This window comes from Mytilus trossulus, chromosome 14 (assembly GCF_036588685.1).
Source record: "Mytilus trossulus isolate FHL-02 chromosome 14, PNRI_Mtr1.1.1.hap1, whole genome shotgun sequence".
In the NCBI taxonomy this organism is placed as follows: Eukaryota; Metazoa; Mollusca; class Bivalvia; order Mytilida; family Mytilidae; genus Mytilus; species Mytilus trossulus.
This window is the reverse complement of record NC_086386.1, coordinates 17,017,395-17,040,701: the sequence shown is the minus strand read 5'-3', so window position 1 is coordinate 17,040,701 and position 23,307 is coordinate 17,017,395. Positions and strand designations below refer to the sequence as shown.

The window sequence follows — 23,307 nt, the reverse complement described above, 5'->3', positions numbered from 1 at the left end:
GTACATGTTTATGTCAGAAACACATTGAAAGGTGGATAGGGTATGCAGTCTGCAAATGAAAGAGTTATGACTATGAGCAAAGGGGAGAAAGGGGGGGGGGGGGGGGCATAATTATGTTGATGAAATGAAGTGAACTGAGTGATAAAGAATCAGAAAAATTCTGTAATGAAAATAAATTTTAAATGTGTTCTAATATACATGTACAGATTAAAGTTTTCAAGATCATCAAATAGACATTAATGTGACAATGGGTTGACTGACTTAAGGAATTTGAATATATGAATAGTTTAGTAGAAAGAACAAACATTTCTTGATTGATAATTTATAAGAGTCCTTGATCTTTTTCACCATTGCTCATCTGGCACAAGGTTTTACTTGATGGAATGTTAATTTATTAAATCATAAAATTTGACATTTTGATTTTAGAACAGAAAAAAAAGAAGATTTATAGTGGATATGGTAACTTCCGCTAATTATTTTTCAAAGTCATTTATATAAATGTGGTTAACAACATGATAAATGGAGATCCATGATTGAAGATTTGATTTGGTAATGACAGTGAAAGTGTAAATAATACATTCCTTAAATGCTTTCACACCTATAAATTACATGCAGGTATCACACCTTTTTTAAATCACCAATTAAAAAGACAGTTTATGACATGACCCATCCTTATAATACATAAGTATGCATCAAGAAGTTAATACAAAGTATTTACTTTCTTATTATTCCCTAATGACGTCAGTTATATCCTCCATTCATCAAACCAAATCTTTAATGTCAAGATTAATAACAAGATATTTTTTATTAATTGATTTATATTCCAACTACATTTCCTGAACCATTTGTATTTGAAGTTGAAGGAAATTTAAAAACTAGGTTTATAACTTTTATGTGCGGCAGTAATTGTCAAAGTGACTTAACTTAGATCTATTTCTAAGAAAAATATTAACGATTTAACGAAATACATTTGTATTTTAAGTAACAGAAGGATTTCTGAAAATATGTCTTTTTTAAAAGTAATTCAAGACCCGTCCTTTTTTTTACCTGGGGGTCTCAAATAAAAAGAAGTCGTATGATTTTTTTATTGCAGATATATTCTTAACCAGAATTCGAAAGTATACTTGTCTAGAAAGACAAATTTATTTTCAACCATCCTTTACTTTATGGGAATATAAATTTGGGATTGTATGTTTATTTTATTATGCATTTAAATGACCTGCCCACTTGTGGTTTCCATTTGAACAGATCTGCTGAAAAATATCCATCAATGACAAATATTGACTTTTTCTAAAGAAAAAAGTTACTGGTTTTGTCAATAAAGCCATATTTCTGTATAATTATAAGATTTGTCAGTTTTCCGTGTATCCATGGCAACCTGTTAGTTACCTAGTGACCTGTAAAGACTCAGGTCAGGAATCAAAATCAATACTTAAAAACATTGAAAAATTATGTGCAGCTGAAAAATATGAGGATCTCTGTGGGAACAATCTTTCTACAACATGGCTTCATGTAAATATATATATTATAATTTTTTTAAAACCAGGCAGTTATTTTCACTTCTAATTTATTTATTTTACTTCATTTAGGCCATAGTTATTATATTTTTAGTTTTACGAAATTTTATGACAAAACCAATTGGTCATGTTGGTAGGAGGACGAAAAAAAAATTAAAAAAAATGCTGCTGCTGCTGATTTTTTTTTAATACCAACGTCAATATCAAATTTATTTATTTTTATTTCACCAGGAGATTTTCTACTAGTGTAACAACTATTTTTTTTTCTTGACAAGGTTTGAATTGAAAATCAATGTGCAAATTTTCTTTCATGCAGTTATGAACTAAAAAATTATTTTTTTTGCATGAAAAACACTGGGTCGGAGGAGAAAAAAAAATAAAAATCAACATTTTTAATTAATTTTTTTTCCCTATTTGGCAAAATTTAGGGTAGGAGGGTTCGTAAAACTAAAAATAAAAAAAATATGGCCTTAGAAAAGTAAATTTGGCATGCTGAAGATAAAAAAATTGAAATTCAAAATTCAAATATTTATTGCCATAATACACCTTGTATCAGATGATTCAAAGCAAACATTTTCACTTGTCATTGCCAACAAATACTGTATGCACAAGAATCAGATATAATTGTTTTATGTATTAGACAACTGCCCTCTTTAGGGAACAATAAAAACATACCATTGAAGTCTACTGAATATTTTATGAGGTGTAGTTCTACTTAATGTGTGGAAGATAGAAATTGGTCCTATAGGATATATAGATTGTTACTAGCATGGTTATATAGCTATATATATAGAGTACATGAGATAGATAGAAATTGGTCCTTTAGGAAATAGATTGGCACTGTCAGATAGATATTGAATATTGGCTCAAAGACTGAACAAATGCTTAATATTTTTTTTAACCAGTGCATATAAGTAATAAGTTAGGCAATGATATTTTTACCATCATGACCATACAGAATTAGTTTTGATAAATATGATAATTGAGTGTTTTTGACTATTTTGTAAGCCATCTCTTTGACAAACATGCACTAGTTAATATTCCTCAGGCAACCTCAGTATTATTTATTGAAGTTTTTCTCTGATCTATTGTCTTTGTCTTTCACAGAGAGAAGCATACTTCACAATATTATATCATGGGCATTGAAATGAAAGTGTCTTTTGATGTTCCATTAGAATTCTGCATTTGCTTTTAGTTTTTACTGACAAGGTGAATAATGAGTGAGACACCTTCACTTGGTAATTTTTGCTGTCTGATTATTTTTGTCTGTGTCCATTGATTGTAACATGTAATTTTAGTGAAATATATGTATCTTTCCCATGAGAATAAAATCTGTGAATGGCCTTTAACACATGCTTATTACAACCTATGATATAGTTTATCTAATACATAATTCATTTTCAAGAAATAGGTTAAACCACATGTTCTAAATTTAGAGTGTTTTAGTGCAAAGTGAAAAATTTAAAAGCATTTATAAATATATAGACTGGAAAAGTGGTACAAATGAATATATGGGAGGGAAGTTCTAAGCAATTATAGCATGAGCTCTGTGAGCTCTGAATCATTTTATTTACAACAGAAATTGGCACTTTTACATTTTTGTAATGATGCTCATCATTAGCTGAAGTGATTGAAAGTACTTAAGCATACATGTATGCATACTGGGTGAACCTTCAAGGAAAAAAATAGTTATCTTGTCAGAATGCAAGTGTTAGTTATGACATATGGGTTATGGTTTGTTACCAGGGCCAAAGGTTAATGAGAATTTAACTAGACAAAATCTATACTCTGATGATAATGAAGATATCCAATGAGGATATGGAGGGGTCTTCTGGCATTCTTGATTATATATCTGTATGTAGATTTCTTGGTTTTAACTTATTTATAAATGCAGATTTTACTGACATTGCAAAAACTAACACGTGTCTAGCTGATCATGATCCACAAAACGCACAGTAATTTCGGAATTTACACATACAATTCATAATTTATTACTGTTTGTCCTGTTGAGTTTCTAAAAGATCTCATCTAAGATACCAGACTTAAAACTGTGTGCGCCAGACACGTTGAGTCTACAAAAATACTGGAGTCAAAACTAGACCCAAACCAGATGGTGCACCTCTGATATTTCTGTAATAACTTCCTCATCCATATGCTGCTTAGAACAGAAGGGAAAGGTTGTTTTTATCATATCTCAGTCAAAAGATAAATAAATTATATCATTTAAGATACCATAACTGTTTTTATAAGAATTGATTAACTGATAGAACTTAAAAACACCCAAGTTTCCTGTAGGCATGGGAAAGTGTTATCATAAATTATAATATTAGCAAGTCAAAATGACATACTTTTGATGTTTTTATTAAGCCTTGATAGTCATCTCAAAGTTGGTTTGACAGGAGTTATGACTACACACCAGCAGGTTCTCACTGTTTTTATTATCTGTCACCAAGGTTCACTCCAGAGCACTGTTAGATAAGGGGGAGCTAACTCGTATGTGCTGGAACCAAGGGACAGGGGGTCAGTCTATCGCTAGACTTAATGTTCTGATAGGCATAGCTAAAACGCAAGGAAGGTTTTCATAATTTAATTACTGTAACAATTTAAACGAATGATGATAACAAATCAATTAGTAAACAATTCCAAATAATAATAATAATCTAATTAAAGTACAAAGTATCAAAACTAAATATCAAATCCAAAGTAAAAACTATTTCTCCTTAAATGTAAAATCCAAAATAAATGCCAAAACTACTAAAACATAAAATGTAATTAATCTCAATTTCAAAATATAAAAGTCTCAAAATAAAAGTTTCTCAAAAGTATTTTCTAAAGTTAAATTTATGAGTCAGAGATAAATTTAGTCTCACACTACACAGTCAACTGGTAGACTGGTAGACAGTCTTATAGGGCCAGTATAATGACATGAGTAGTGTGAGGTTACGCTTCCGAAACACTGACTGTTATCTTAAAAATTCTCAAAAATAAAAGGTGAGTCAAAAAATGGTAATTTTTGAAATCTCAAGAAGAGATTTTATATGAATTTATAGGGTTAAATATACTTACCATGAAATTACATTTATATTATATAGAATATGTTTGCTTACACAACATGTTCTCATCGCAATTAACTAGGTGATTAAAAATTACATCCATGAGATGTACTCACCTACGTCATAGTTTACCTGTGTAACATACACTAGCTTTAGTTTTAATTTGTCTTTTAATTGAATAATTTCAATTAAGTGAACAAAAAACTGAATTTATTCCAGGGGTGGTGGTGGATTGTGGTAAGTATATTTAACCCTATAAATTCATATAAAATCTCTTCTTGAGATTTCAAAAATTACCATTTTATATGAATTTGGTTAAATATACTTACCATGAAATTACATTTATATTATATAGAATATTTACTGATTAACAAGCAGTATTTCATTTGGTGGAGGATAAATTCTCTCACACACATACAATTTCAACATATAAAAAATAATGTGAAAATTTTTTAAAATGTAACTCCATTATTTTTTTGTAAATACGGTTATTAGTAAAAACCGAAATTACTGAATTTATTATACAATGAAGCTATGCTGCATAACTATATGTATCAATGGCAAACTTTGCAGATTGTATAAATACAAGTATGCAAAATTAATAGACTTGATGTAGAGTTGTCTCAATGGCACTCACATACACCCCATCTTTCTATATCTGATGAATAAATAATCTGCAGGTCAGTATAGAAATAATTATATTAAAGCTCCTTCATTATGAGCTAAATGTGTTGTAATATTTATGCAACAGTAAATAAGCATTTGTTTCTGAATAGGTTGTTCTTGTTGCTTGTACAAATCGACAAGAACTAATCCAACCTTAATTTCATTTACTTTCAACTTTGAAACTTAAGTTTATTTGGAAACATTATTACCTTTCTTTAACTTTCCATTGTTTTCTCTATATCAGATAATATATGATTGCTGTCGTCTTTTGATAACCTGTTCAATATCATATCTTTCGAAATAAATTCTTTTCTACTTAATTAAAGAATTATAATCAATTAAAAAATATACTTTGTAAATAGGTGTCCTTAATACAATCAAAGTTTATTAAAGACTCAAACCAAAGTTGTTTCATGATTATGCTAAATCTGGATTAATCTTTAAACTTTTTTTAAAGTTATAGACCCTGAGAATTTGCTTCTCTGTTAGATATACTACTTTTAATATTTTATAGATTAAGAATAAAATATTTTCTTCAAGAGAAGTCTTGTACTATTGTATAATGACATTTCTCTAAACTGACTAAATTTTAAAAATCTGATAAAATTTCTATGAGTGGTAGAACCTTTGAATACAATGTCTACCATTTCAACCATGAACAATATTTTTGTTTTGTATTGGACTACTCAATTGTAAAAATACAGAAAAGGACAAATCAGTGGAAAAGTTTCAGTATACATGTTTCCATTGATATACTGCTTCCACAGAACATTTGGATGTTGAGCTGAATTAAAGCCATAATTGTTGTCCTTATAAATCCAAAAAGAATGCTAACAGATGATTTTCTCCAGCTATGAAAAATCTGTCTAAAATAAATTGTTTTGATATTTCTAATTAACATTTCACAACGGTTAACTTTCTAGAATATCTTGCCATGTACACAGTTCCAAATTTAAAGAAACAAAAATTTGACATAATGAACAACTCTTGTATGTTGCTCTTGACAATTGTTTATATTAATTTCAGAAATTATTTCGCTATCAGAAAGACTTAAATGCAACTTGTCAAATATAGTTCTATAGTTGTATTTAAAGAAAAACACTTGTTTGACAAAATGGAAAACACTTGTACTAACTTGCAGTATCCTAAGTGTTCTTAGTTATTTCAGAAATGGTTTCACTATCAAAAATGCTCATTTTATTTCTGTCTTGGTTCACCTCATCTGAATCCTATACATTCTGATATGATTCAATATATAGAAACCAAACAACTTTTTGTAGTATATTTGTGACTTCAACCCAGCCATTTGGTTAACTTAGTCACTCAGAAGAATTTTGCATTTGTCCCCAGATTTGGAAAAAACAAAATTAATGTGATTTAAATAATCACATCTTTCAAAACAATATTGAATCAAAATTCAAAGTAATTGTTAAAAATAAACACATTTCAATTTTGTGTAGCATATTCTTGCATTAGATACTAACTCTATGCTATATATTTATATATTCTGGCTGGTAATATGGAAATTGAAAAGTGAATAATTACCATCAATTCCGAAATTAAAATCACATGCATTCGGAAAACCTTCCTGCATGTAGATAATACACAACTTGACTTTGACCAGACTAGATTTTTGTAACTTTATGCTAATAATGAGCAAAAATAAACAGTGACATTTTAATATTTAGGTATAATATTAAGAAAATGTCTCGTATTTGATTTGATATAATCATGGAATTATCATACTATATTTTACTTCCATGTACTATTCTTAGACAATTGAAAGCTATTTGCTAACTATTAATCAGTCTTTTGAATAAATTGCTTTTCCTACATTTTGCTGTTAGATTAACTGCTTCTACAATGGTGCTAAAATTTGAGAACCAATTGAAAAGTATATATATTATATGTTTATATTGGTACATCATGTGTTACTCCAAAAAACCTCTTCTTTTTTTTTTTTTTTTTGCATCTGACGTAGACTGACTAAATAAAAGGTTTATATAAAGAGCTGTATAATAGATAGTTTCAAATCTTGAGAACTACTTCTATTTCCTAGATCATGTCTAGCATTTTAAATAAATCCGGCATCCACAATGCTTAAATCTTATTTATTTATTTACCAATATTTTACTAATTTTTTTTTTTTTTTACAAGATCTAAATTAATGATAATCTTGTTTCTATAAATCAGCATATTTGAGTCCTCTATACTTCAGAATTCTGAATCAATATTTAACTCTAGGAAAAACAATGTGTAGCCATTGCATAAACTGTTGGGTTCTACCAATCTCACATTAAGAATAAAACAGACCCAATGAATCAATCCTTATAGCAGAAATTTGCCCATCTGTTGGTATTGCTTAGAAAACTTAAGATGTAAATTATTAGGCATAATTTTCTATCTTTAAAAGAGTATCCAAACTCCTTTTAATTTCATGATTGGAAGATACATATATGTATAATTTGACAGTGATTCCCATATAGTGAGGATAAGATAGTCTCTTAAGTCTTATGTTATCACCTCGTTTTTTTGTGTACTCAAAACAAAACAGATTTGGTACATATTATATTATATGCATTGGCAATGTACACTCTGAATTATGTAATCAATATATAAGCCATTACCTTGAATGAGTCTTTGTGAAATGCATCATGACATCCCCTAAACTCTTTATTCAATAGACAATCTTATGTTTACATAAAAACATATAAAAGCCTTTGTTTCCTTACTGCCGACAAAAACAAACAATTGGTTATAGCAGTTCATACTTAAAATATTCATGTTGTTCTTGTCATAAGTAAACTGACCATGAAATTTAATATTAGTAAAAAGAGTTGTCACAAGCTATCAACTGTATTTAGAACAGTGCTCCATTCTTACTGTCTCCATGTCTGTTAGAGCATTGGAGAATTATTTATCAGTAAAAAAAAATAATTAAATATTTACAGCAATTTGCTGTTCTGGAAAAATATTTCAGGCTTCTAAGAATTACTGTCCTGATTTAAACTGGACATTAACCTATAATGGTTTAATTTTTAAATTGTTATTTGGATGGAGAGTTGTCTCATTGGCACTCACACCACATCTTCCTATATCTATATATTTCAAAGAAGTATGTATTGGTATGCTTAAACTGCAATCACATTTGTATTGTACTAGATAACAATGTATTATTTTAGTGTCTTTAATATCTGTCTTGACTATTTCCCGACACTTGTTCAATATATTATCAATATGAGCAAATATGTTAATTGGACTAAACTGTTGGTTCATCACAAAAAACAATGTGCAACCATATATTAGCTATGCTTGTGTTGTTTTAAAATATAATAAAAAGTAGACATAATTTTCCCTGGGTGGAAGGATGTCTAGAAAAAAAAAAAATCAGATAGACTTGTACTTAAATTCACTAGTCTGATTCTAATTTATTTTATTTGCAACAATCATCCACGTGCAATTCTATGCTCAATAAATATCAATGTGCAATCAATAAATAGTTATGATTTAATTTTATGTAAGATATCAAATCTGTATTTTATTAGAATGAAAGCAACTTACAGATTCTAAATCATGCATGTTGTTCTAGATCCTATGTTTCCTGTATGAAACATGTCAACATTAATCAAATAGACTTGGGCAAAATCCCTATTCTATTTTAATTCTATAGTGATCCATTGAGCACGTTTTATTTTCAATAAATATGGTTTATGTTCCCTGAATGGAATGTTAACCAAATAAACATCATCAGTTGTGGGCAAAATCCCTATTCTGATTGTGATGTATTTATCAACTGTTAAAACATTATCACTGTTGGTCTACGCTCCCTGTATGAAACGTTTTCCAAATAAAACAATCAGAAATGGGCAGATTCCCTTTTCTGATTGAAATTTATTGAACCAATTAAGGTTCTAGTCACAATAGTGGTATACGCTCCCATACGGACGTTATCCACATTAAAATAATCAGATCTGGTCAAAAAACCTATTCTGATTCAATAGTTATGTGTTTACACAGTCTCGTGTACCAGGTGTACACGTAACAGACTGCAAATTGTAAACAAGTGACAATAGTGGTATACGTTCCCATACAGACGTTTTCCACATGAAAAACAATCAGATCTGGTCAAAATACCTATTCTGATTTTAATATAGTGATGTGTTTACACAGTCTCGTGTACAGACTGCAAACAATCGACTTTATCCAAACTTTACACTCGACCCGTTTCGTAGCATTGCTCTAATGCAGTGAAAAATCCGGTCAGCTGAGCGTGAAAAAAGAAATAAACATCCGTTTAAAAATATATCTTTTTCAAAAAAAACGTAGTACTCACGTAACATGTCCGATTTTGACAGCTAAATTCTGCCTTTCCTCGGACCCGATTTAATGTTTGAAAATGGCGGCTAAACAAAGGTCATTTTCTATGTCGTCGTATTTCCAGACTCGTAAGCTGTAAAAATGACGAAAACGTGCATATCAGAAACTTGGCAGAAGCGCTGCATGTATTCTGATTCACATTAAATCAATCGTATACCGATATTCCGAAAACAAAAAATGTCTTTTATAAAACATAAGGATTTTCAACAGTAAACTGTTAAGAATCCTTGCCGACGAGAAACATGCGTTCTCTTGAACGCAAAAATTAAAACTAAAGCTAGTGTATGTTACACAGGTAAACTATGACGTAGGTGAGTACATCTCATGGATGTAATTTTTAATCACCTAGTTAATTGCGATGAGAACATGTTGTGTAAGCAAACATATTCTATATAATATAAATGTAATTTCATGGTAAGTATATTTAACCAAATTCATATAAAATACATTTTTGTCTAAACACTACAAAGTCAACTGGGAGACTGATCGACAGTCCTACAGACCCAGTATACTGGTATAAGAGACTTTAGCAGTGCAAGTTTAGGTTTCCGAAAGGTGACTGATTTTCCTAAATTTTACAAGCTATTTATATTAAAACCAAATATAAATCAATATGACTCGACATGTAAATATTACTCTCATTAACAAAAAATAGACATTAATTAACAAAGCCTAATCCTATAATGTTTTGATTACAGCTTTGATAAAAAACGTAAACTTTCCAAGTGACATATGCTAATTACAATTAGTCTTTCAAAATTAGGTGCTTTGAGCAAACTGTGACATTTCGAGTACTAATGCCACAGCATAGGTAAAATTAATTAAACAGATTAATTAAAACTTTTACAAAATACAAACATTAAATTTTCTTTCATAAAATAAAACATATTTTTATCCAAAATAACACTAACACAAATTTAAGCCAAATAACGCACCATGACATATTCCCCGCTACTCTTATATGTTTGTCCCCAAACATGATTTATACATTCATATCTAAAATAATCTTCTTACACTACAATAGACTATATATAACCTAGCGCCCAAAAATATGTATATACATCAACAACAATTTATTTCAACTTGCTAGCTTCCAGCAACCTGTATTCCTTGTATAATTAACTCTAACAGATGAATTTAATAAAACAACATTCTAGTAATCCAAAATTCAAATTGATGTGGTGAAAAGAACCAACAGGCGTGCACTCCTACTAATTCCTAGAACCACAAAAAAATAAAGATAGAAACCGATTGTTTTTTTTTTTTTTAAATCCAACTGTCTTGGAAGGTCCCTATGGTTACATGAAAAGCACACTCATGATATTCACTGATGTCTAAGTTGGTATTGTCAAAGTTCTGTTTTTGAAGTCAGTTTTCTCTTTGTTGTTTCACAAAAAGTTTAATCCCATAAATTAGCTCTAGGAAGTAATGTTCAAAATTATTAATTTCTGGTAAGATGTCCAAAAGTTAAAGCACTTTTTCTCCGATTATTGCAAACACCTGTCGAAGGACACCTATTGCATCCTTGATCGTTGATCCGTGCACCGCTGCAGTGGCGCCTAGATGACGCAACTGACGTCGACCGATACAGCTCCAAGATGCTCTACTGTCAAATAAATAGCTCACTCTGTGATTCTCCAGTCCAATCTACACAAAGCTCCTATCCACGGTTGTAGTAAACTGAAAACCCGCTGTTCCCTGTATTACACTGGATAGCCTGGCACATCTGTCTTTTTGGCAGCACCATCCTTTTGCGATTCTCTTTCTCTTCCCATGATGATATTTCTATTCCAATTACCAAACTGAAACTTAAAGTATTTTTGTCAGTATATTGTTTATGTTCGATTCTCTCTACCTTAAGTTATAACTTTATTAATTATGCAAATGAAATCTCTCCTGAACTAAATGTTAAATTCTCTCTACTATGAGTCAAATTTCCAGATCGTATAAAATTATTTGCACAAGTACAGTTTCTCCTGAACTGAATTTTAACTCCTGTAAAGTTTTTGCACAAATAAATATTTATCTAAAGTTAACAGATTCACACCAAGAATCAACATACATCTATACTTTTCACTTAAAAGTTATTAAAGTGTATTATAATAGGCAAGATGTACTTATCTTTTAGTTATGTGTTGTTTAATCTGCAACTTGTCTCTCCTGCTACTGGTTCTCTCTTCCTCTCATTGTTCCTCCTACTGTTATCTCAATTTTGAAATTTTAAGTTTTAAATAATTTTGAATTAATTTTGCCAACCTACATTCTAGCTATGCAGTTTCAGAATCTCTTTTCTATCATGCCTCGGGTCAACTCCGCCATATCTGTCACCAAGGTTCACTCCAGAGCACTGTTAAATAAGGGGGAGCTAACTCGTATGTGCTGGAACCAAGGGACAGGGGGTCAGTCTATCGCTAGACTTAATGTTCTGATAGGCATAGCTAAAACGCAAGGAAGGTTTTCATAATTTAATTACTGTAACAATTTAAACGAATGATGATAACAAATCAATTAGTAAACAATTCCAAATAATAATAATAATCTAATTAAAGTACAAAGTATCAAAACTAAATATCAAATCCAAAGTAAAAACTATTTCTCCTTAAATGTAAAATCCAAAATAAATGCCAAAACTACTAAAACATAAAATGTAATTAATCTCAATTTCAAAATATAAAAGTCTCAAAATAAAAGTTTCTCAAAAGTATTTTCTAAAGTTAAATTTATGAGTCAGAGATAAATTTAGTCTCACACTACACAGTCAACTGGTAGACTGGTAGACAGTCTTATAGGGCCAGTATAATGACATGAGTAGTGTGAGGTTACGCTTCCGAAACACTGACTGTTATCTTAAAAATTCTCAAAAATAAAAGGTGAGTCAAAAAATACATTTTTTGTCTAAACACTACAAAGTCAACTGGGAGACTGATCGACAGTCCTACAGACCCAGTATACTGGTATAAGAGACTTTAGCAGTGCAAGTTTAGGTTTCCGAAAGGTGACTGATTTTCCTAAATTTTACAAGCTATTTATATTAAAACCAAATATAAATCAATATGACTCGACATGTAAATATTACTCTCATTAACAAAAAATAGACATTAATTAACAAAGCCTAATCCTATAATGTTTTGATTACAGCTTTGATAAAAAACGTAAACTTTCCAAGTGACATATGCTAATTACAATTAGTCTTTCAAAATTAGGTGCTTTGAGCAAACTGTGACATTTCGAGTACTAATGCCACAGCATAGGTAAAATTAATTAAACAGATTAATTAAAACTTTTACAAAATACAAACATTAAATTTTCTTTCATAAAATAAAACATATTTTTATCCAAAATAACACTAACACAAATTTAAGCCAAATAACGCACCATGACAAATTTCTTAAATTTGTAGAATTTTATGTACACACTTAAATTTATCAATGGAATTCATCAATGGATAAGATATGCACATTTATACTTTATGATTATGTTGAGTCTTGCTTTTGAAACAGTATTTGGTTTCTTTTTCTCAAAGTTTTACTTTGTTGGTAATGAGGTAGTTTAGAATTGATACATTTGTAATGATTTTTTTATTGGGATATGAAGTTGGAGAGGTGTTAACTGTACTTTTCACCAGCCATAAAGAATTGGTCTCCTAAGGAGTTCTGTCATTGCCATCTGTGTGGGATGGGGTGGGATATGATGGAAACAATTTAAGACTTCTATGTGTCTGTCAAGGTCAGAAAGGTTACTGAAGTGATGATGCCAATGGGTCCAGCTGTTAGTTGTGGTTATTTTATTAGTATATAATGCTGGACCATTATTTTGTTTAATTGAAAAGTCCAAACATTTGTATTATTGTTCCAAATAAGTTCAATTCCTGAGAAAGATAGTTATGGCTGTGATTTCTTTGTATATTCTGTTTAGGTGTTAATTTAACTGTCCAGGTCACACAAATTAATTTTTCATCTTTTGTTGTCAAGGCCATTTTCTGTTCTTTGTTGCTGTGTGGTAATGATGCATGGTGCAATATAACTTTAAAAGACTTGGGTTTATCTTATGAATGGGTTCAATTTTTGTCTTGTCTTTTATAGCTTTTAATACCCAATGCGGTTTTACTCATTGTTGAAGGTTTTACACTGGCTTGTAATTGTTCACACCTTTGTCTCATTGGCAATCATTCAACACATCTTTATGCTTAAATTTATATGATGTTCTGTTTTTGGTCAAAGTCTCATTGGAAACAATATAAATTGTGCTTTTTCAGGTGTAGCTAGTTTTTGCTCCTTAAATGCTGAAGTGGGCTACTGGACTTTTGAACGCTTGTGTGGACACATTTTGTACTTGTACTCTTCAGTTTGGCTATTACTATGGACCATGTGTTTAGTATTGCTCGTCTTTGTACTTTGAAGTCTGATGTTTATGGTGTTGTGGTCCAATATATTTGGTAAATCTGACAGTTACTGTTATATATAAAATATACCAAAAAGTCAAGAATTCTTTTTTTAAATAGTATGCAAAATATTAACAAAATTGTTGTTGTTTTCGCTTATTCACTTGTTGTTGATTTCTGGGTATACAAAATAAGGTTTCTCAATTATAAGAGACAAATGGAACTCATTTAGAACACATAGTCTATATTGATTGAAATCATGGAAGAATCTTCTTGTTAATAAGTCACATACACACTGTAGTCTTTGCTTGCCAACATTCCTTATTAAATTATGGTGAGTAATCAAATGTTTTGGCAAGATTCAATAAAAACATGGGGCATCTTGTATTAATGTCACTTCATTATTCACCAGTGAAATTTGTCTTTTTACTTTAGCATATTTTCTAGATTAAATGGATGTGCATTTTAGAAATATTTTGAAATTGGGCCAGGTCTGCAGTGGTATCATGAAATCCTTTCATCACACCAAGATAAACTGTTTCCCTGTTAACCTAATCATCCCCACACATTACATGATTCCTGTGAGATAAGTAACAGTGTAGTGGTTTTGAGTGTATTCTTAACTGCAGGGTTCTAGAACTCTGCAGGTTATATGCTTTGTAGTTGAGAAAATAACTTCTCCTGAAATATGGGAATGATTATTTTGATATATGAACCAAAAAAATCTTTATTTTAAAGCTTATATTGCTTTAAATAAAAGGTGATATTTTTTTATTGATCATACAAGATGTGCCCAATGTGAATTATTTAACTGACCCAGCATTATTTAACTGAAAGAATATTAGCTATCTCTTTGGTCTTTTAGGATTTTCAAAATATATATTTATGTATGTGCCTGTCCCAAGTCAGGAGCCTGTAATTCAGTGGTAGTCGTTTGTTTATGTGTTACATATCTGTTTTTCGTTCATTTTTTTTTACATAAATAAGGCCGTTAGTTTTTCTCGTTTGAATTGTTTTACATTGTCTTATCAGGGCCTTTTATAGCTGACTATGCGGTATGAGCCTTGCTCATTGTTGAAGGCCGTACGGTGACCTATAGTTGTTAATGTTTGTGTCATTTTGGTCTTTTTGTAGGTAGTTGTCTCATTGGCAATCATACGACATCTTCTTTTTTATATATATATATATAAATACACATTTTTTAGGCACCTTCAAGTTGTGTGAATTATTAAACTTGCATTTAATTACCCCTAAAACATTGTAAATTAGATGCAAAAAAGACAAAACAGTTGGGAATTTTCTAGCTTGACCATTAAATTTCTTGAGAGTTCATTATTTTGTCTAAATGCATTCCATAATATTACTAAATAGATGTAGGAAGATGTGGTGTGAGTGTGAAGTTTTTTAAAGATCATAAAGTAAGGAAATCATTGAACTATATGCAAGGATTTAACAATCTCACAATTCATGTTAAAACATCACAAATTTTGTAAGTGACAGTTAAATGAATCACCAGGGTCATTAAGACATAGAAATTGATCTTGTCTTTATTAGACCATTAACCCCCTTACTACCTGTCTGTAATAGATAGATATCTACAAATTACTTTATACCAATTAACTTATTTATCTTGTAACCAAAGACACTAGTATATAATAGTTTGGTTGATAGTACATTAAAATATGTCATTTCTAGAGTATTTTAGGGAACTCTGTTAGAGCATAGGATATTTTGTTAATGATTCATAATACCTGCATATTTTGACTGGAAAGACATCCTTCAGGTTTGATTTTCTCTGGTTCTTAGTCAAGGACCTAATGATACACTCATACTTAAAAGACGGTTGCCAAAAATGGAGCAAATGCCAGTTTATCTCTTAGATTTTCAAAGATTTCTTTTTTTTTCTTGCTTCATAATCTTTTGGTTCTTGCCTGCCAGACTGTGTTGGTCAATCTAAGTGTTCTGAATGCTTAGTTTATTATATATCAGAATGCAATCTGCTTACTTGGATAATATTGTCACATATAATTAGAAGATAAATTCTCTACTACTTAGCAATTTGCTCTTGAGGTCATCATATCAAAGATGGAGGTCAAAGATGGAGGTCAAAGATAGTCAAGAAGTGGTTTCCATAGGATATATCAAATTCTATAATATTTATATATATATGGAAAATACATGAGAGGAAGTTTCCTATTGCTTTTGATTAGTCACAAGGTCATAGATAGTTATATATGTATTATATTATAGTATAACAGAAAAGGTAGACTTGCTACATGTCCCTTCCTAATTATGTTTTTTCTTCTTTTTTTCAATTTTGCCCCTTTAATAGTTTTACTGCTATAACTAGGAGATTACAATTATACTGACATCTGCAAGGGCAATCAGTAGGCTAGCACTTATCAGTAAACATATAAATTAGTAAGAGAAAAATAATAGAAAGGGAATTGTAGCAAGTCTACAGAAAAGGGTCATGGCTGAAAGTAATAAGAAAGAAATGATGCAACAACAAAAATATAGGGGTAGGGGAGGGGTTGCTAGCACAGGGGAAGTTAGCTTGCTAACTAATTAGGTTTTGTTGCTCTATAACAAATTTAATAGAAAAAAAACACATTTGAAACCTGAAATACTTTTCCTTGGTTCACATTAACACTTGGTTTGTCTGGAGTAATGACTAAATTGTTAACTGGAGCATGCTGCCATGTATTGAGCATCAGCTGGTGACTAATACAGATCAGTTCAATATTATATGATCTTCAATATCAATTAGGCAGTGATGTATGAGGCTGGTTGAATGAGTTTGCCATCTAGTCAATATAAATGTTAACTAATATCACCTTCTGTATATGAAGTAATTCATTCACTACTATTGACAAGAATTTCCCAGGGGTACCTTTGTAGAAAATACATTTTACAATAAGGTCATTAATAAGTGATATGGCCACAGAAAATTGAACAATCCTGCAAAATTGAGAAATTAAAAAAATGTCAATTTTTAGATTCTGAGAAACCTTATTTCACTGCTAGTGCTATTAATTTGTTTTTACTTTGTAAGGGAAATAGTTTATAAAGATGTGGTGTAATAAGCCATGAGGTGAATGAAACATATTTTACCAGTAAGGTGACAACCTTTTTGGGTGAACATCTATTTTATTTAGATTTTTATCATGAAAATTAAAATTCCAAATGGACAGTCATTGACACAGTAGATTTTATCTGTGAAATTTTAACACTTAGTTTAACCCTATAAATGTTATTCTGATGATACTCATGATGTTATTAAGTTATAGCTTCATCTCATGCTTCAAGTCAATGTAAAGGTCTGTTTTAACTCCACAGAACGAATTTCTAACATTGTCTCGAACCATGGGGATAGAAAAAACTTGGCACATAAAAAGATCAAAAAAGTTTAAAGCATGCAATTTCACGGATATTCACATTTTGACCTCCAATTAATAAAACGAAGGAAAAATATAGCCACTGTGAACTACCTGGTTCCGAAGTCATGTCAATTACAGAAACTTGTACCAAAGTTAAGTTTTGCGGCAAGGGTTAACTAAACTGCTAAAGAAATGATAATTTTCACTGTAGAATAATGACTGAAGCAGAAACAGAATGTTAAGGAGTTATAAGTTGTGTATTTATTGCTTACATGTTGGAACTTAAATGTATCTTTGAGGCGCTCTCTTGATAGAAATAGTTTTAACTGTTCAGTATACAGTATAAGAGTAACTTTGTTTATCAGACACTGTCATACACAGGTCTTTAATGCATGGAGTGATTTCTAAATGTTCCTACATTTACAATTGAATGTAAAAGCATTTACTGGTATTATATAGTTATTTAAATTGCTTTTCAAATGAAGGCTATTTTATCCATTTAATCGCTTGACATTTTTCACTAAATGTATGAAAAGTACCGCTTATTTTAAGGATTAATGAACAATAAATAGTTCTATTAGTAATGTTTTTCAGACAGATTTTCCCACTTGAACAAGATTTTGTCAATGTTTGTGGTCTCAGTGTATAAAATTAACAACAAAGCATTCCATTCTGTTTTCATTAGTAGAGTTATCTTCCCTTGGGCAATGACTACTTGTGGTCATTTTTCACCTAGACATCTGATAACCCTGACCAACTTTTGTTAGATTTGTTTATTAGTCAGCTTTATGTTTTTATAGTGTTATAAGTTTAATACTAACAGTGGAGTAATGGATCTTCTAATATGATTTATTTAAGATGTAAACCTGTTTAAATGGTTTAAAACTAAGTCACATTTGAAGCCCTTTATAGCTTGCTGTTTGGTGGGACTCAGCTAAAGCTTTGTGAAATGAAGACTGTACATTGATTCATAATTTTTAACTTCAGATTGAGAGTTGCCTCATTGACACTCATTACCACATCATCTTATATATATGTTGAATCAAATAATGCTCTGTCATGTGTCTGTTTAGCTATTTAGAAATTAGGGGAAAATATGAGTTACTGTGAAACACTGATTATTATTATTGATGGAAAATATCCACCTAGTACTTTTGAACATTTACTTTTCGTTTGATACCTTCTATATCAGACAGTCTACTGTTGTGAATTTTTATAAAAAAAGATGTAGGGTTACCGGTACACAAAATACAACATACTAGTAACCGCAATGATATTTAGAGTATTGTTATCTTATTCAGTTAAAACTTCTAAAAAGAAGCTAGATTACGCCTTTAAATGGTCAATAATGAATAAGTGCCATATTCTGTAAAATAAATTTATAACTCTTCAATCCATTGTGAGTCTTTCTGATTTTCTTTTATATTTGACACTGATTTTTCCAATTGAAACTGATTGAGCTCTAAGTATGCCCCCTATAAGTAACCATCCCCTTTAGGTCTTTAAATGTGTAACCCCATGTTTTGATTGTGTAATGACTCTATTCATATCTAACTTTTTGTGTTGTTGTTAAAGTATAACCAAGTGTTTTATGTTATACAATCTTAGAATGTGTCAATGTAAAATTGATTCATTTTGAAACTGTGCCATTGAACAAAATTAGTCAAATAAACATTTACATATAAGTGTAATCTCTTTAAGATTCCTGAATAAATTTGTTTTTATTTTTATGTAAATAAACTATGGAAACTGTTCTGATATGTTTTAATTTGACACATTATTCAAATGTTTTACATAGATTAAAAAAAAATAAAGAGTCTATAATAAGGCTTTATTATTTTTGACTCAAAATTAAGACAGTTTCTTGACATCTAGGTATAGTGCCAAGTACATGATACTAAAGTTTTCATAGATGGAGTGTACAAAGAGCTTGCTATTTTGGCAAATGTGAATGTCTGCAAGGGTAGTGATAAGCTGTAAACCAAGTTATTTTTGGGATACTTTAGTTGTGTTTAACCTGTTTTTGCAAAATTAAACATGATTTTTCTAACTTCGTTTGTTTTACATGTATATACATGTATGTATTGTATGTATATATAAGAGATTATCCAAGTTTGTCAATTTTTAAAATATTTATATTCCCATTTATATTTTCTTACTGGCATAACAGTGGGTCAGAAAAAAATCTTGCTTTAATCTTCAGCCTGCTTTAGAAGTTAGTTTTATTGTAAAATTGGTAAAAAGCCTTTGATATTTTTTGGTTTATTCACATGATTACATTAATTGCTAGTAATTTTGTTTGACATTTACTTAAAATTGTTTTTTAACTTAATTTTTTCTATAAATTAATTAATTTTGTTTTTTTCTTTTCAGGTCTGTAACTGTCTAATAGAACATTGTGCCAAAGTAAATGAAGTTGATAATGATGGACGCCATCCACTCATCCTTGCTGCACAAGAAGGACATCTTGAGGTTGTTACTTCCCTTGTGGAAAACGGTTCAACAATAGATCACAGGTCACATGACCAGAAAACAGCATTCCGAGTGGCTGCTTTGGAATCTCACAGGAAAGTAGTGGAATATCTGTATGAACAGGGATCAAACATTAACTACAAAGATGCTGATGGGAGATCAACAGTTTATATGTTATCTTTAGAAAACAAAGTAGATATATTGCAATATTTATTGGAAATAGGAGCTGATGTAGAATCTACTGATCTTGAAGGACGTACTGCCCTTCACATTTCTGCATGGCAGGGACATTTCGAAATTGTTTCACTTCTTTTGAAATTTGGTGCAAAAGTAAATGCTGTTGACAATGACAATCGTACTTCATTGCAGTCAGCAGCTTGGCAAGGTCATGAGAAGGTTGTTAAACTTCTTCTTGAAAATGGAGCTAATGTTGATCATACATGTAATCAAGGTGCTACTGCTTTGTGTATTGCTGCACAAGAAGGACATGAACACTGTGTACGTGTATTGCTTCAGTATCATGCTAATCCAAACCATGCTGACCAGTTTGGAAGGACACCGATCAAAGTTGCCATGAAATCAGGTCATTCAGGTATTTGTAAGTTACTGGAAGAGAATGGTGCAACGCCCATGACAAAGAGTAGAAGCAATTCTTCTACGTCTAGTAATGAGACCAGGCCTACGTCTGCTGCTGGTTCTGCACATACACATGCTACAGTCACCACTGGTGTTATTGTCAATGGTAATCAGTTGAACAGTTCGCCATCAGAATCTCCCGACTCAACTTTCGATAGAAGAAAATCCTTTGCGTCTAATAACTCGTCGAAATCATCAAGTAATATGACATCATCAACAAGCCAAAGTAATCAAAGTGCTCCTAATAGTAACGAATGTCTGACATTTACACAACAACTTCAACAGTGCTCTATGGCTAGGCACCGTGCTAGGCCTGTCAGTAGAATTTTGTCTCCAGTTAGCGAGCCTCAGTCCCCAGTTCAGTCTCCAAATATTACTCCTAGTATTGAGGTTATGGTCCATAATGAACATAATAAACTCTCACCGATTACAGAAAGGAATTTGAACATTTTTGCCAAATCTCCAGTTAAGTTTTCTAACTTGAAGGATAAAGAAATTTCTGCAACCATTAATATAATTACGAATCCTAATCCTGATTTCTCTGATGAACCTGTTTGGCAGATCAATCCACAACATTTCATTAGTATGAAAAATGACTTGGAAAAGTTAAAACTTCATCAAAAAACAAACACAGAGCAGTCAAATGTTATAATGGGACAAAGTGCTTTAGAAATGCGTTCCCCTGAAATGAGACGTAAGAGGAATGGGATCGTTACTAATCCTAAAATAACTAAAAGTGGAGCAATGAATGGACATTTCAACAAGATTTCTAACCTAACTGGAGAGGAGAAGATTATGAATGGTCATGGACCTATGAGTATTAGTGTTGGTCCTGGGTCAAACTATTCTGGACCTCCTAGACCTAATGGGCTTCCTTTAAAGAAAGAGACTCCACTGTAAGTTAACTTAGGTATGTTTCTCTTCTCATTAAGAAATCAGACTTCATATTATGAATTTTTACAAGTATAGATATGTCACTAGTAAGGCTTGTTGATTTACATTGCTAATCAATATTATAGTTACATGTTTTATTTGTTCTTTACATAAATTGCACATTTCCAATAGATTCTGAAATGAGTTGCTTGTATTTGGCTTGTCAATATTGACAGACAGCAATACTGGCCTCCAGAATAACAAAGCTTCATGCTGAATCAGATGATAACATCACTGTTGAGTTTGATGTTGCCTTTAGAATGTTTGGCAACTCATAAATTTCCCCATATGCCTACCGTAATTATGCAATACAGACTTTATTATACAGTAGGATACAATTAACAAATAACTCTGCTGTCTGGAGGTGTGCATTGATTATATTTAGATATGACATGAAAAGCAGAAGCAAAACAATCATAGTTTTAATATTTTTGTTTGTTATTTTATATGAAATCCAAAAGTTGTTCAAAAGTTTTTGCAGTTATGAAACTTGGAGTAAATATCTGGACTGTATTAGCACTCATACCACATCTTCTTATGTTTATGCTCTTATTGTTATATACTCAGATTAGTTGCATGGGCCTTGCCTTACTTTATCAGAGTTAGTTTGACCAGTTTGTATTTCTATTTCAGATATTAGGATACACATCATTCAGACTGAAAACAAGCTAGAGGGAAGATTGAAGATTTAGTGCAATGACATGTGACTTTTCACATTACATAACCTTGTAAACTGTTTATATTCTGTGATATATGTGTTGTGTATTTATAGCAATGGTTTATTTTCTGGCACATTCAAGTGAATTCTGATTGATCAGTTGCTTACAAATGATGGTTAGGCCTGCATAATATATTTAATATCAAGACAAAATATCCTTAACCTGTAGATCTTAATTGTCATATATTAAGAAAGGGTAGCATACATTTCCTCTGAAGCCTCAAGGATAAAATTCATATATAGCAACATATGTTAAAAACAGCTATTTTTGTTGTACATGTATTTACATATTACATTTACAAGATATAGGAAGTTATAAAATTCTAACAATCAATAGCCAAACCTAATTGTTCTAAAGCTGGAACTAATATATTTTAATAGACCTAGACCAAGAACAGATGATTCAAAATACTGATTTCTCCATATTACACATCTATTCTTTTGATTTTTATACACAACATACAACACACAATGTGTATTATTGTCAGCATTCAAACACATTGTATTAACATTCATGTTGTGTGTGCATTATGATATTTCAGATTTTTATATATACTAGGATGTCAATATAGCAGATATTACTGTGTTAATGTGAAACAATTCAAGTGCAATTTTGTAAATAGCATTTTGGTGCTGCAAGCATAACAAAACTATGCATAAACTCGTAACTAGGCTGAATATGTTGTAAATTTTGTATGTATCAGGTTTGACTTCATTAGTATAAGGGAGCTAACTCTTAAAGATTTAACACTGATTTTATACTGAAGTTTTATTTCACTTATGTTCAGTTGGGTATAAATTGTAAATATTTTTTCTGGTAGAACAAAAGGTTTGAACAAACTTATGTTTCACAAACTCATATAAAGTGTCACTGAAATTGGGACAAGGATCCTGAAAAATGTGTTGAAAGCTTGATTCAGTCATTTTATTCTCGAAGTTCATCTTTTTTATTTCTCAGACCATATCACAGCAATTTTTCTTGTAAGAGTTGCTAACTTCTGTTAAAAAGATTGCAAATTTATAGAGCACAATTATGTTTTTGAAGGATTGATAATGTGGTAATAACCAAAGATTAGTAGAAAATTATTTCAAGTGCAAGAGAAAAAGAGAAGAGAATAATAGGGTTCTTTGATATATTTTGACCATTAAAATTTTTGTTCAGCTTTCAGAAAAA

The 23,307-nt window shown here is 30.7% G+C and overlaps 1 protein-coding gene across 6 annotated transcripts in view; it reads left to right on the top strand.

Annotated features, from left to right (window-relative positions):
- The window catches only part of LOC134696163 (ankyrin repeat domain-containing protein 50-like), a 47,853-nt gene extending 25,333 nt beyond the window's left edge, over nt 1-22,520 (top strand). For 5 of the 6 annotated variants that reach the window (XM_063557818.1, XM_063557817.1, XM_063557819.1 and 2 more), the window contains 2 exons: nt 19,748-21,378; nt 22,049-22,520. In XM_063557818.1, coding sequence (XP_063413888.1) covers nt 19,748-21,378; nt 22,049-22,055 — 1,638 coding nt within the window. In that variant the 3' untranslated portion in view covers nt 22,056-22,520. Of the gene's footprint in view, nt 1-19,747; nt 21,393-22,048 lie in introns of all 6 variants that reach the window. The other variant, XM_063557816.1, reaches the window with a different exon arrangement.
- The last annotated feature ends 787 nt before the right edge of the window (nt 22,521-23,307 follow it).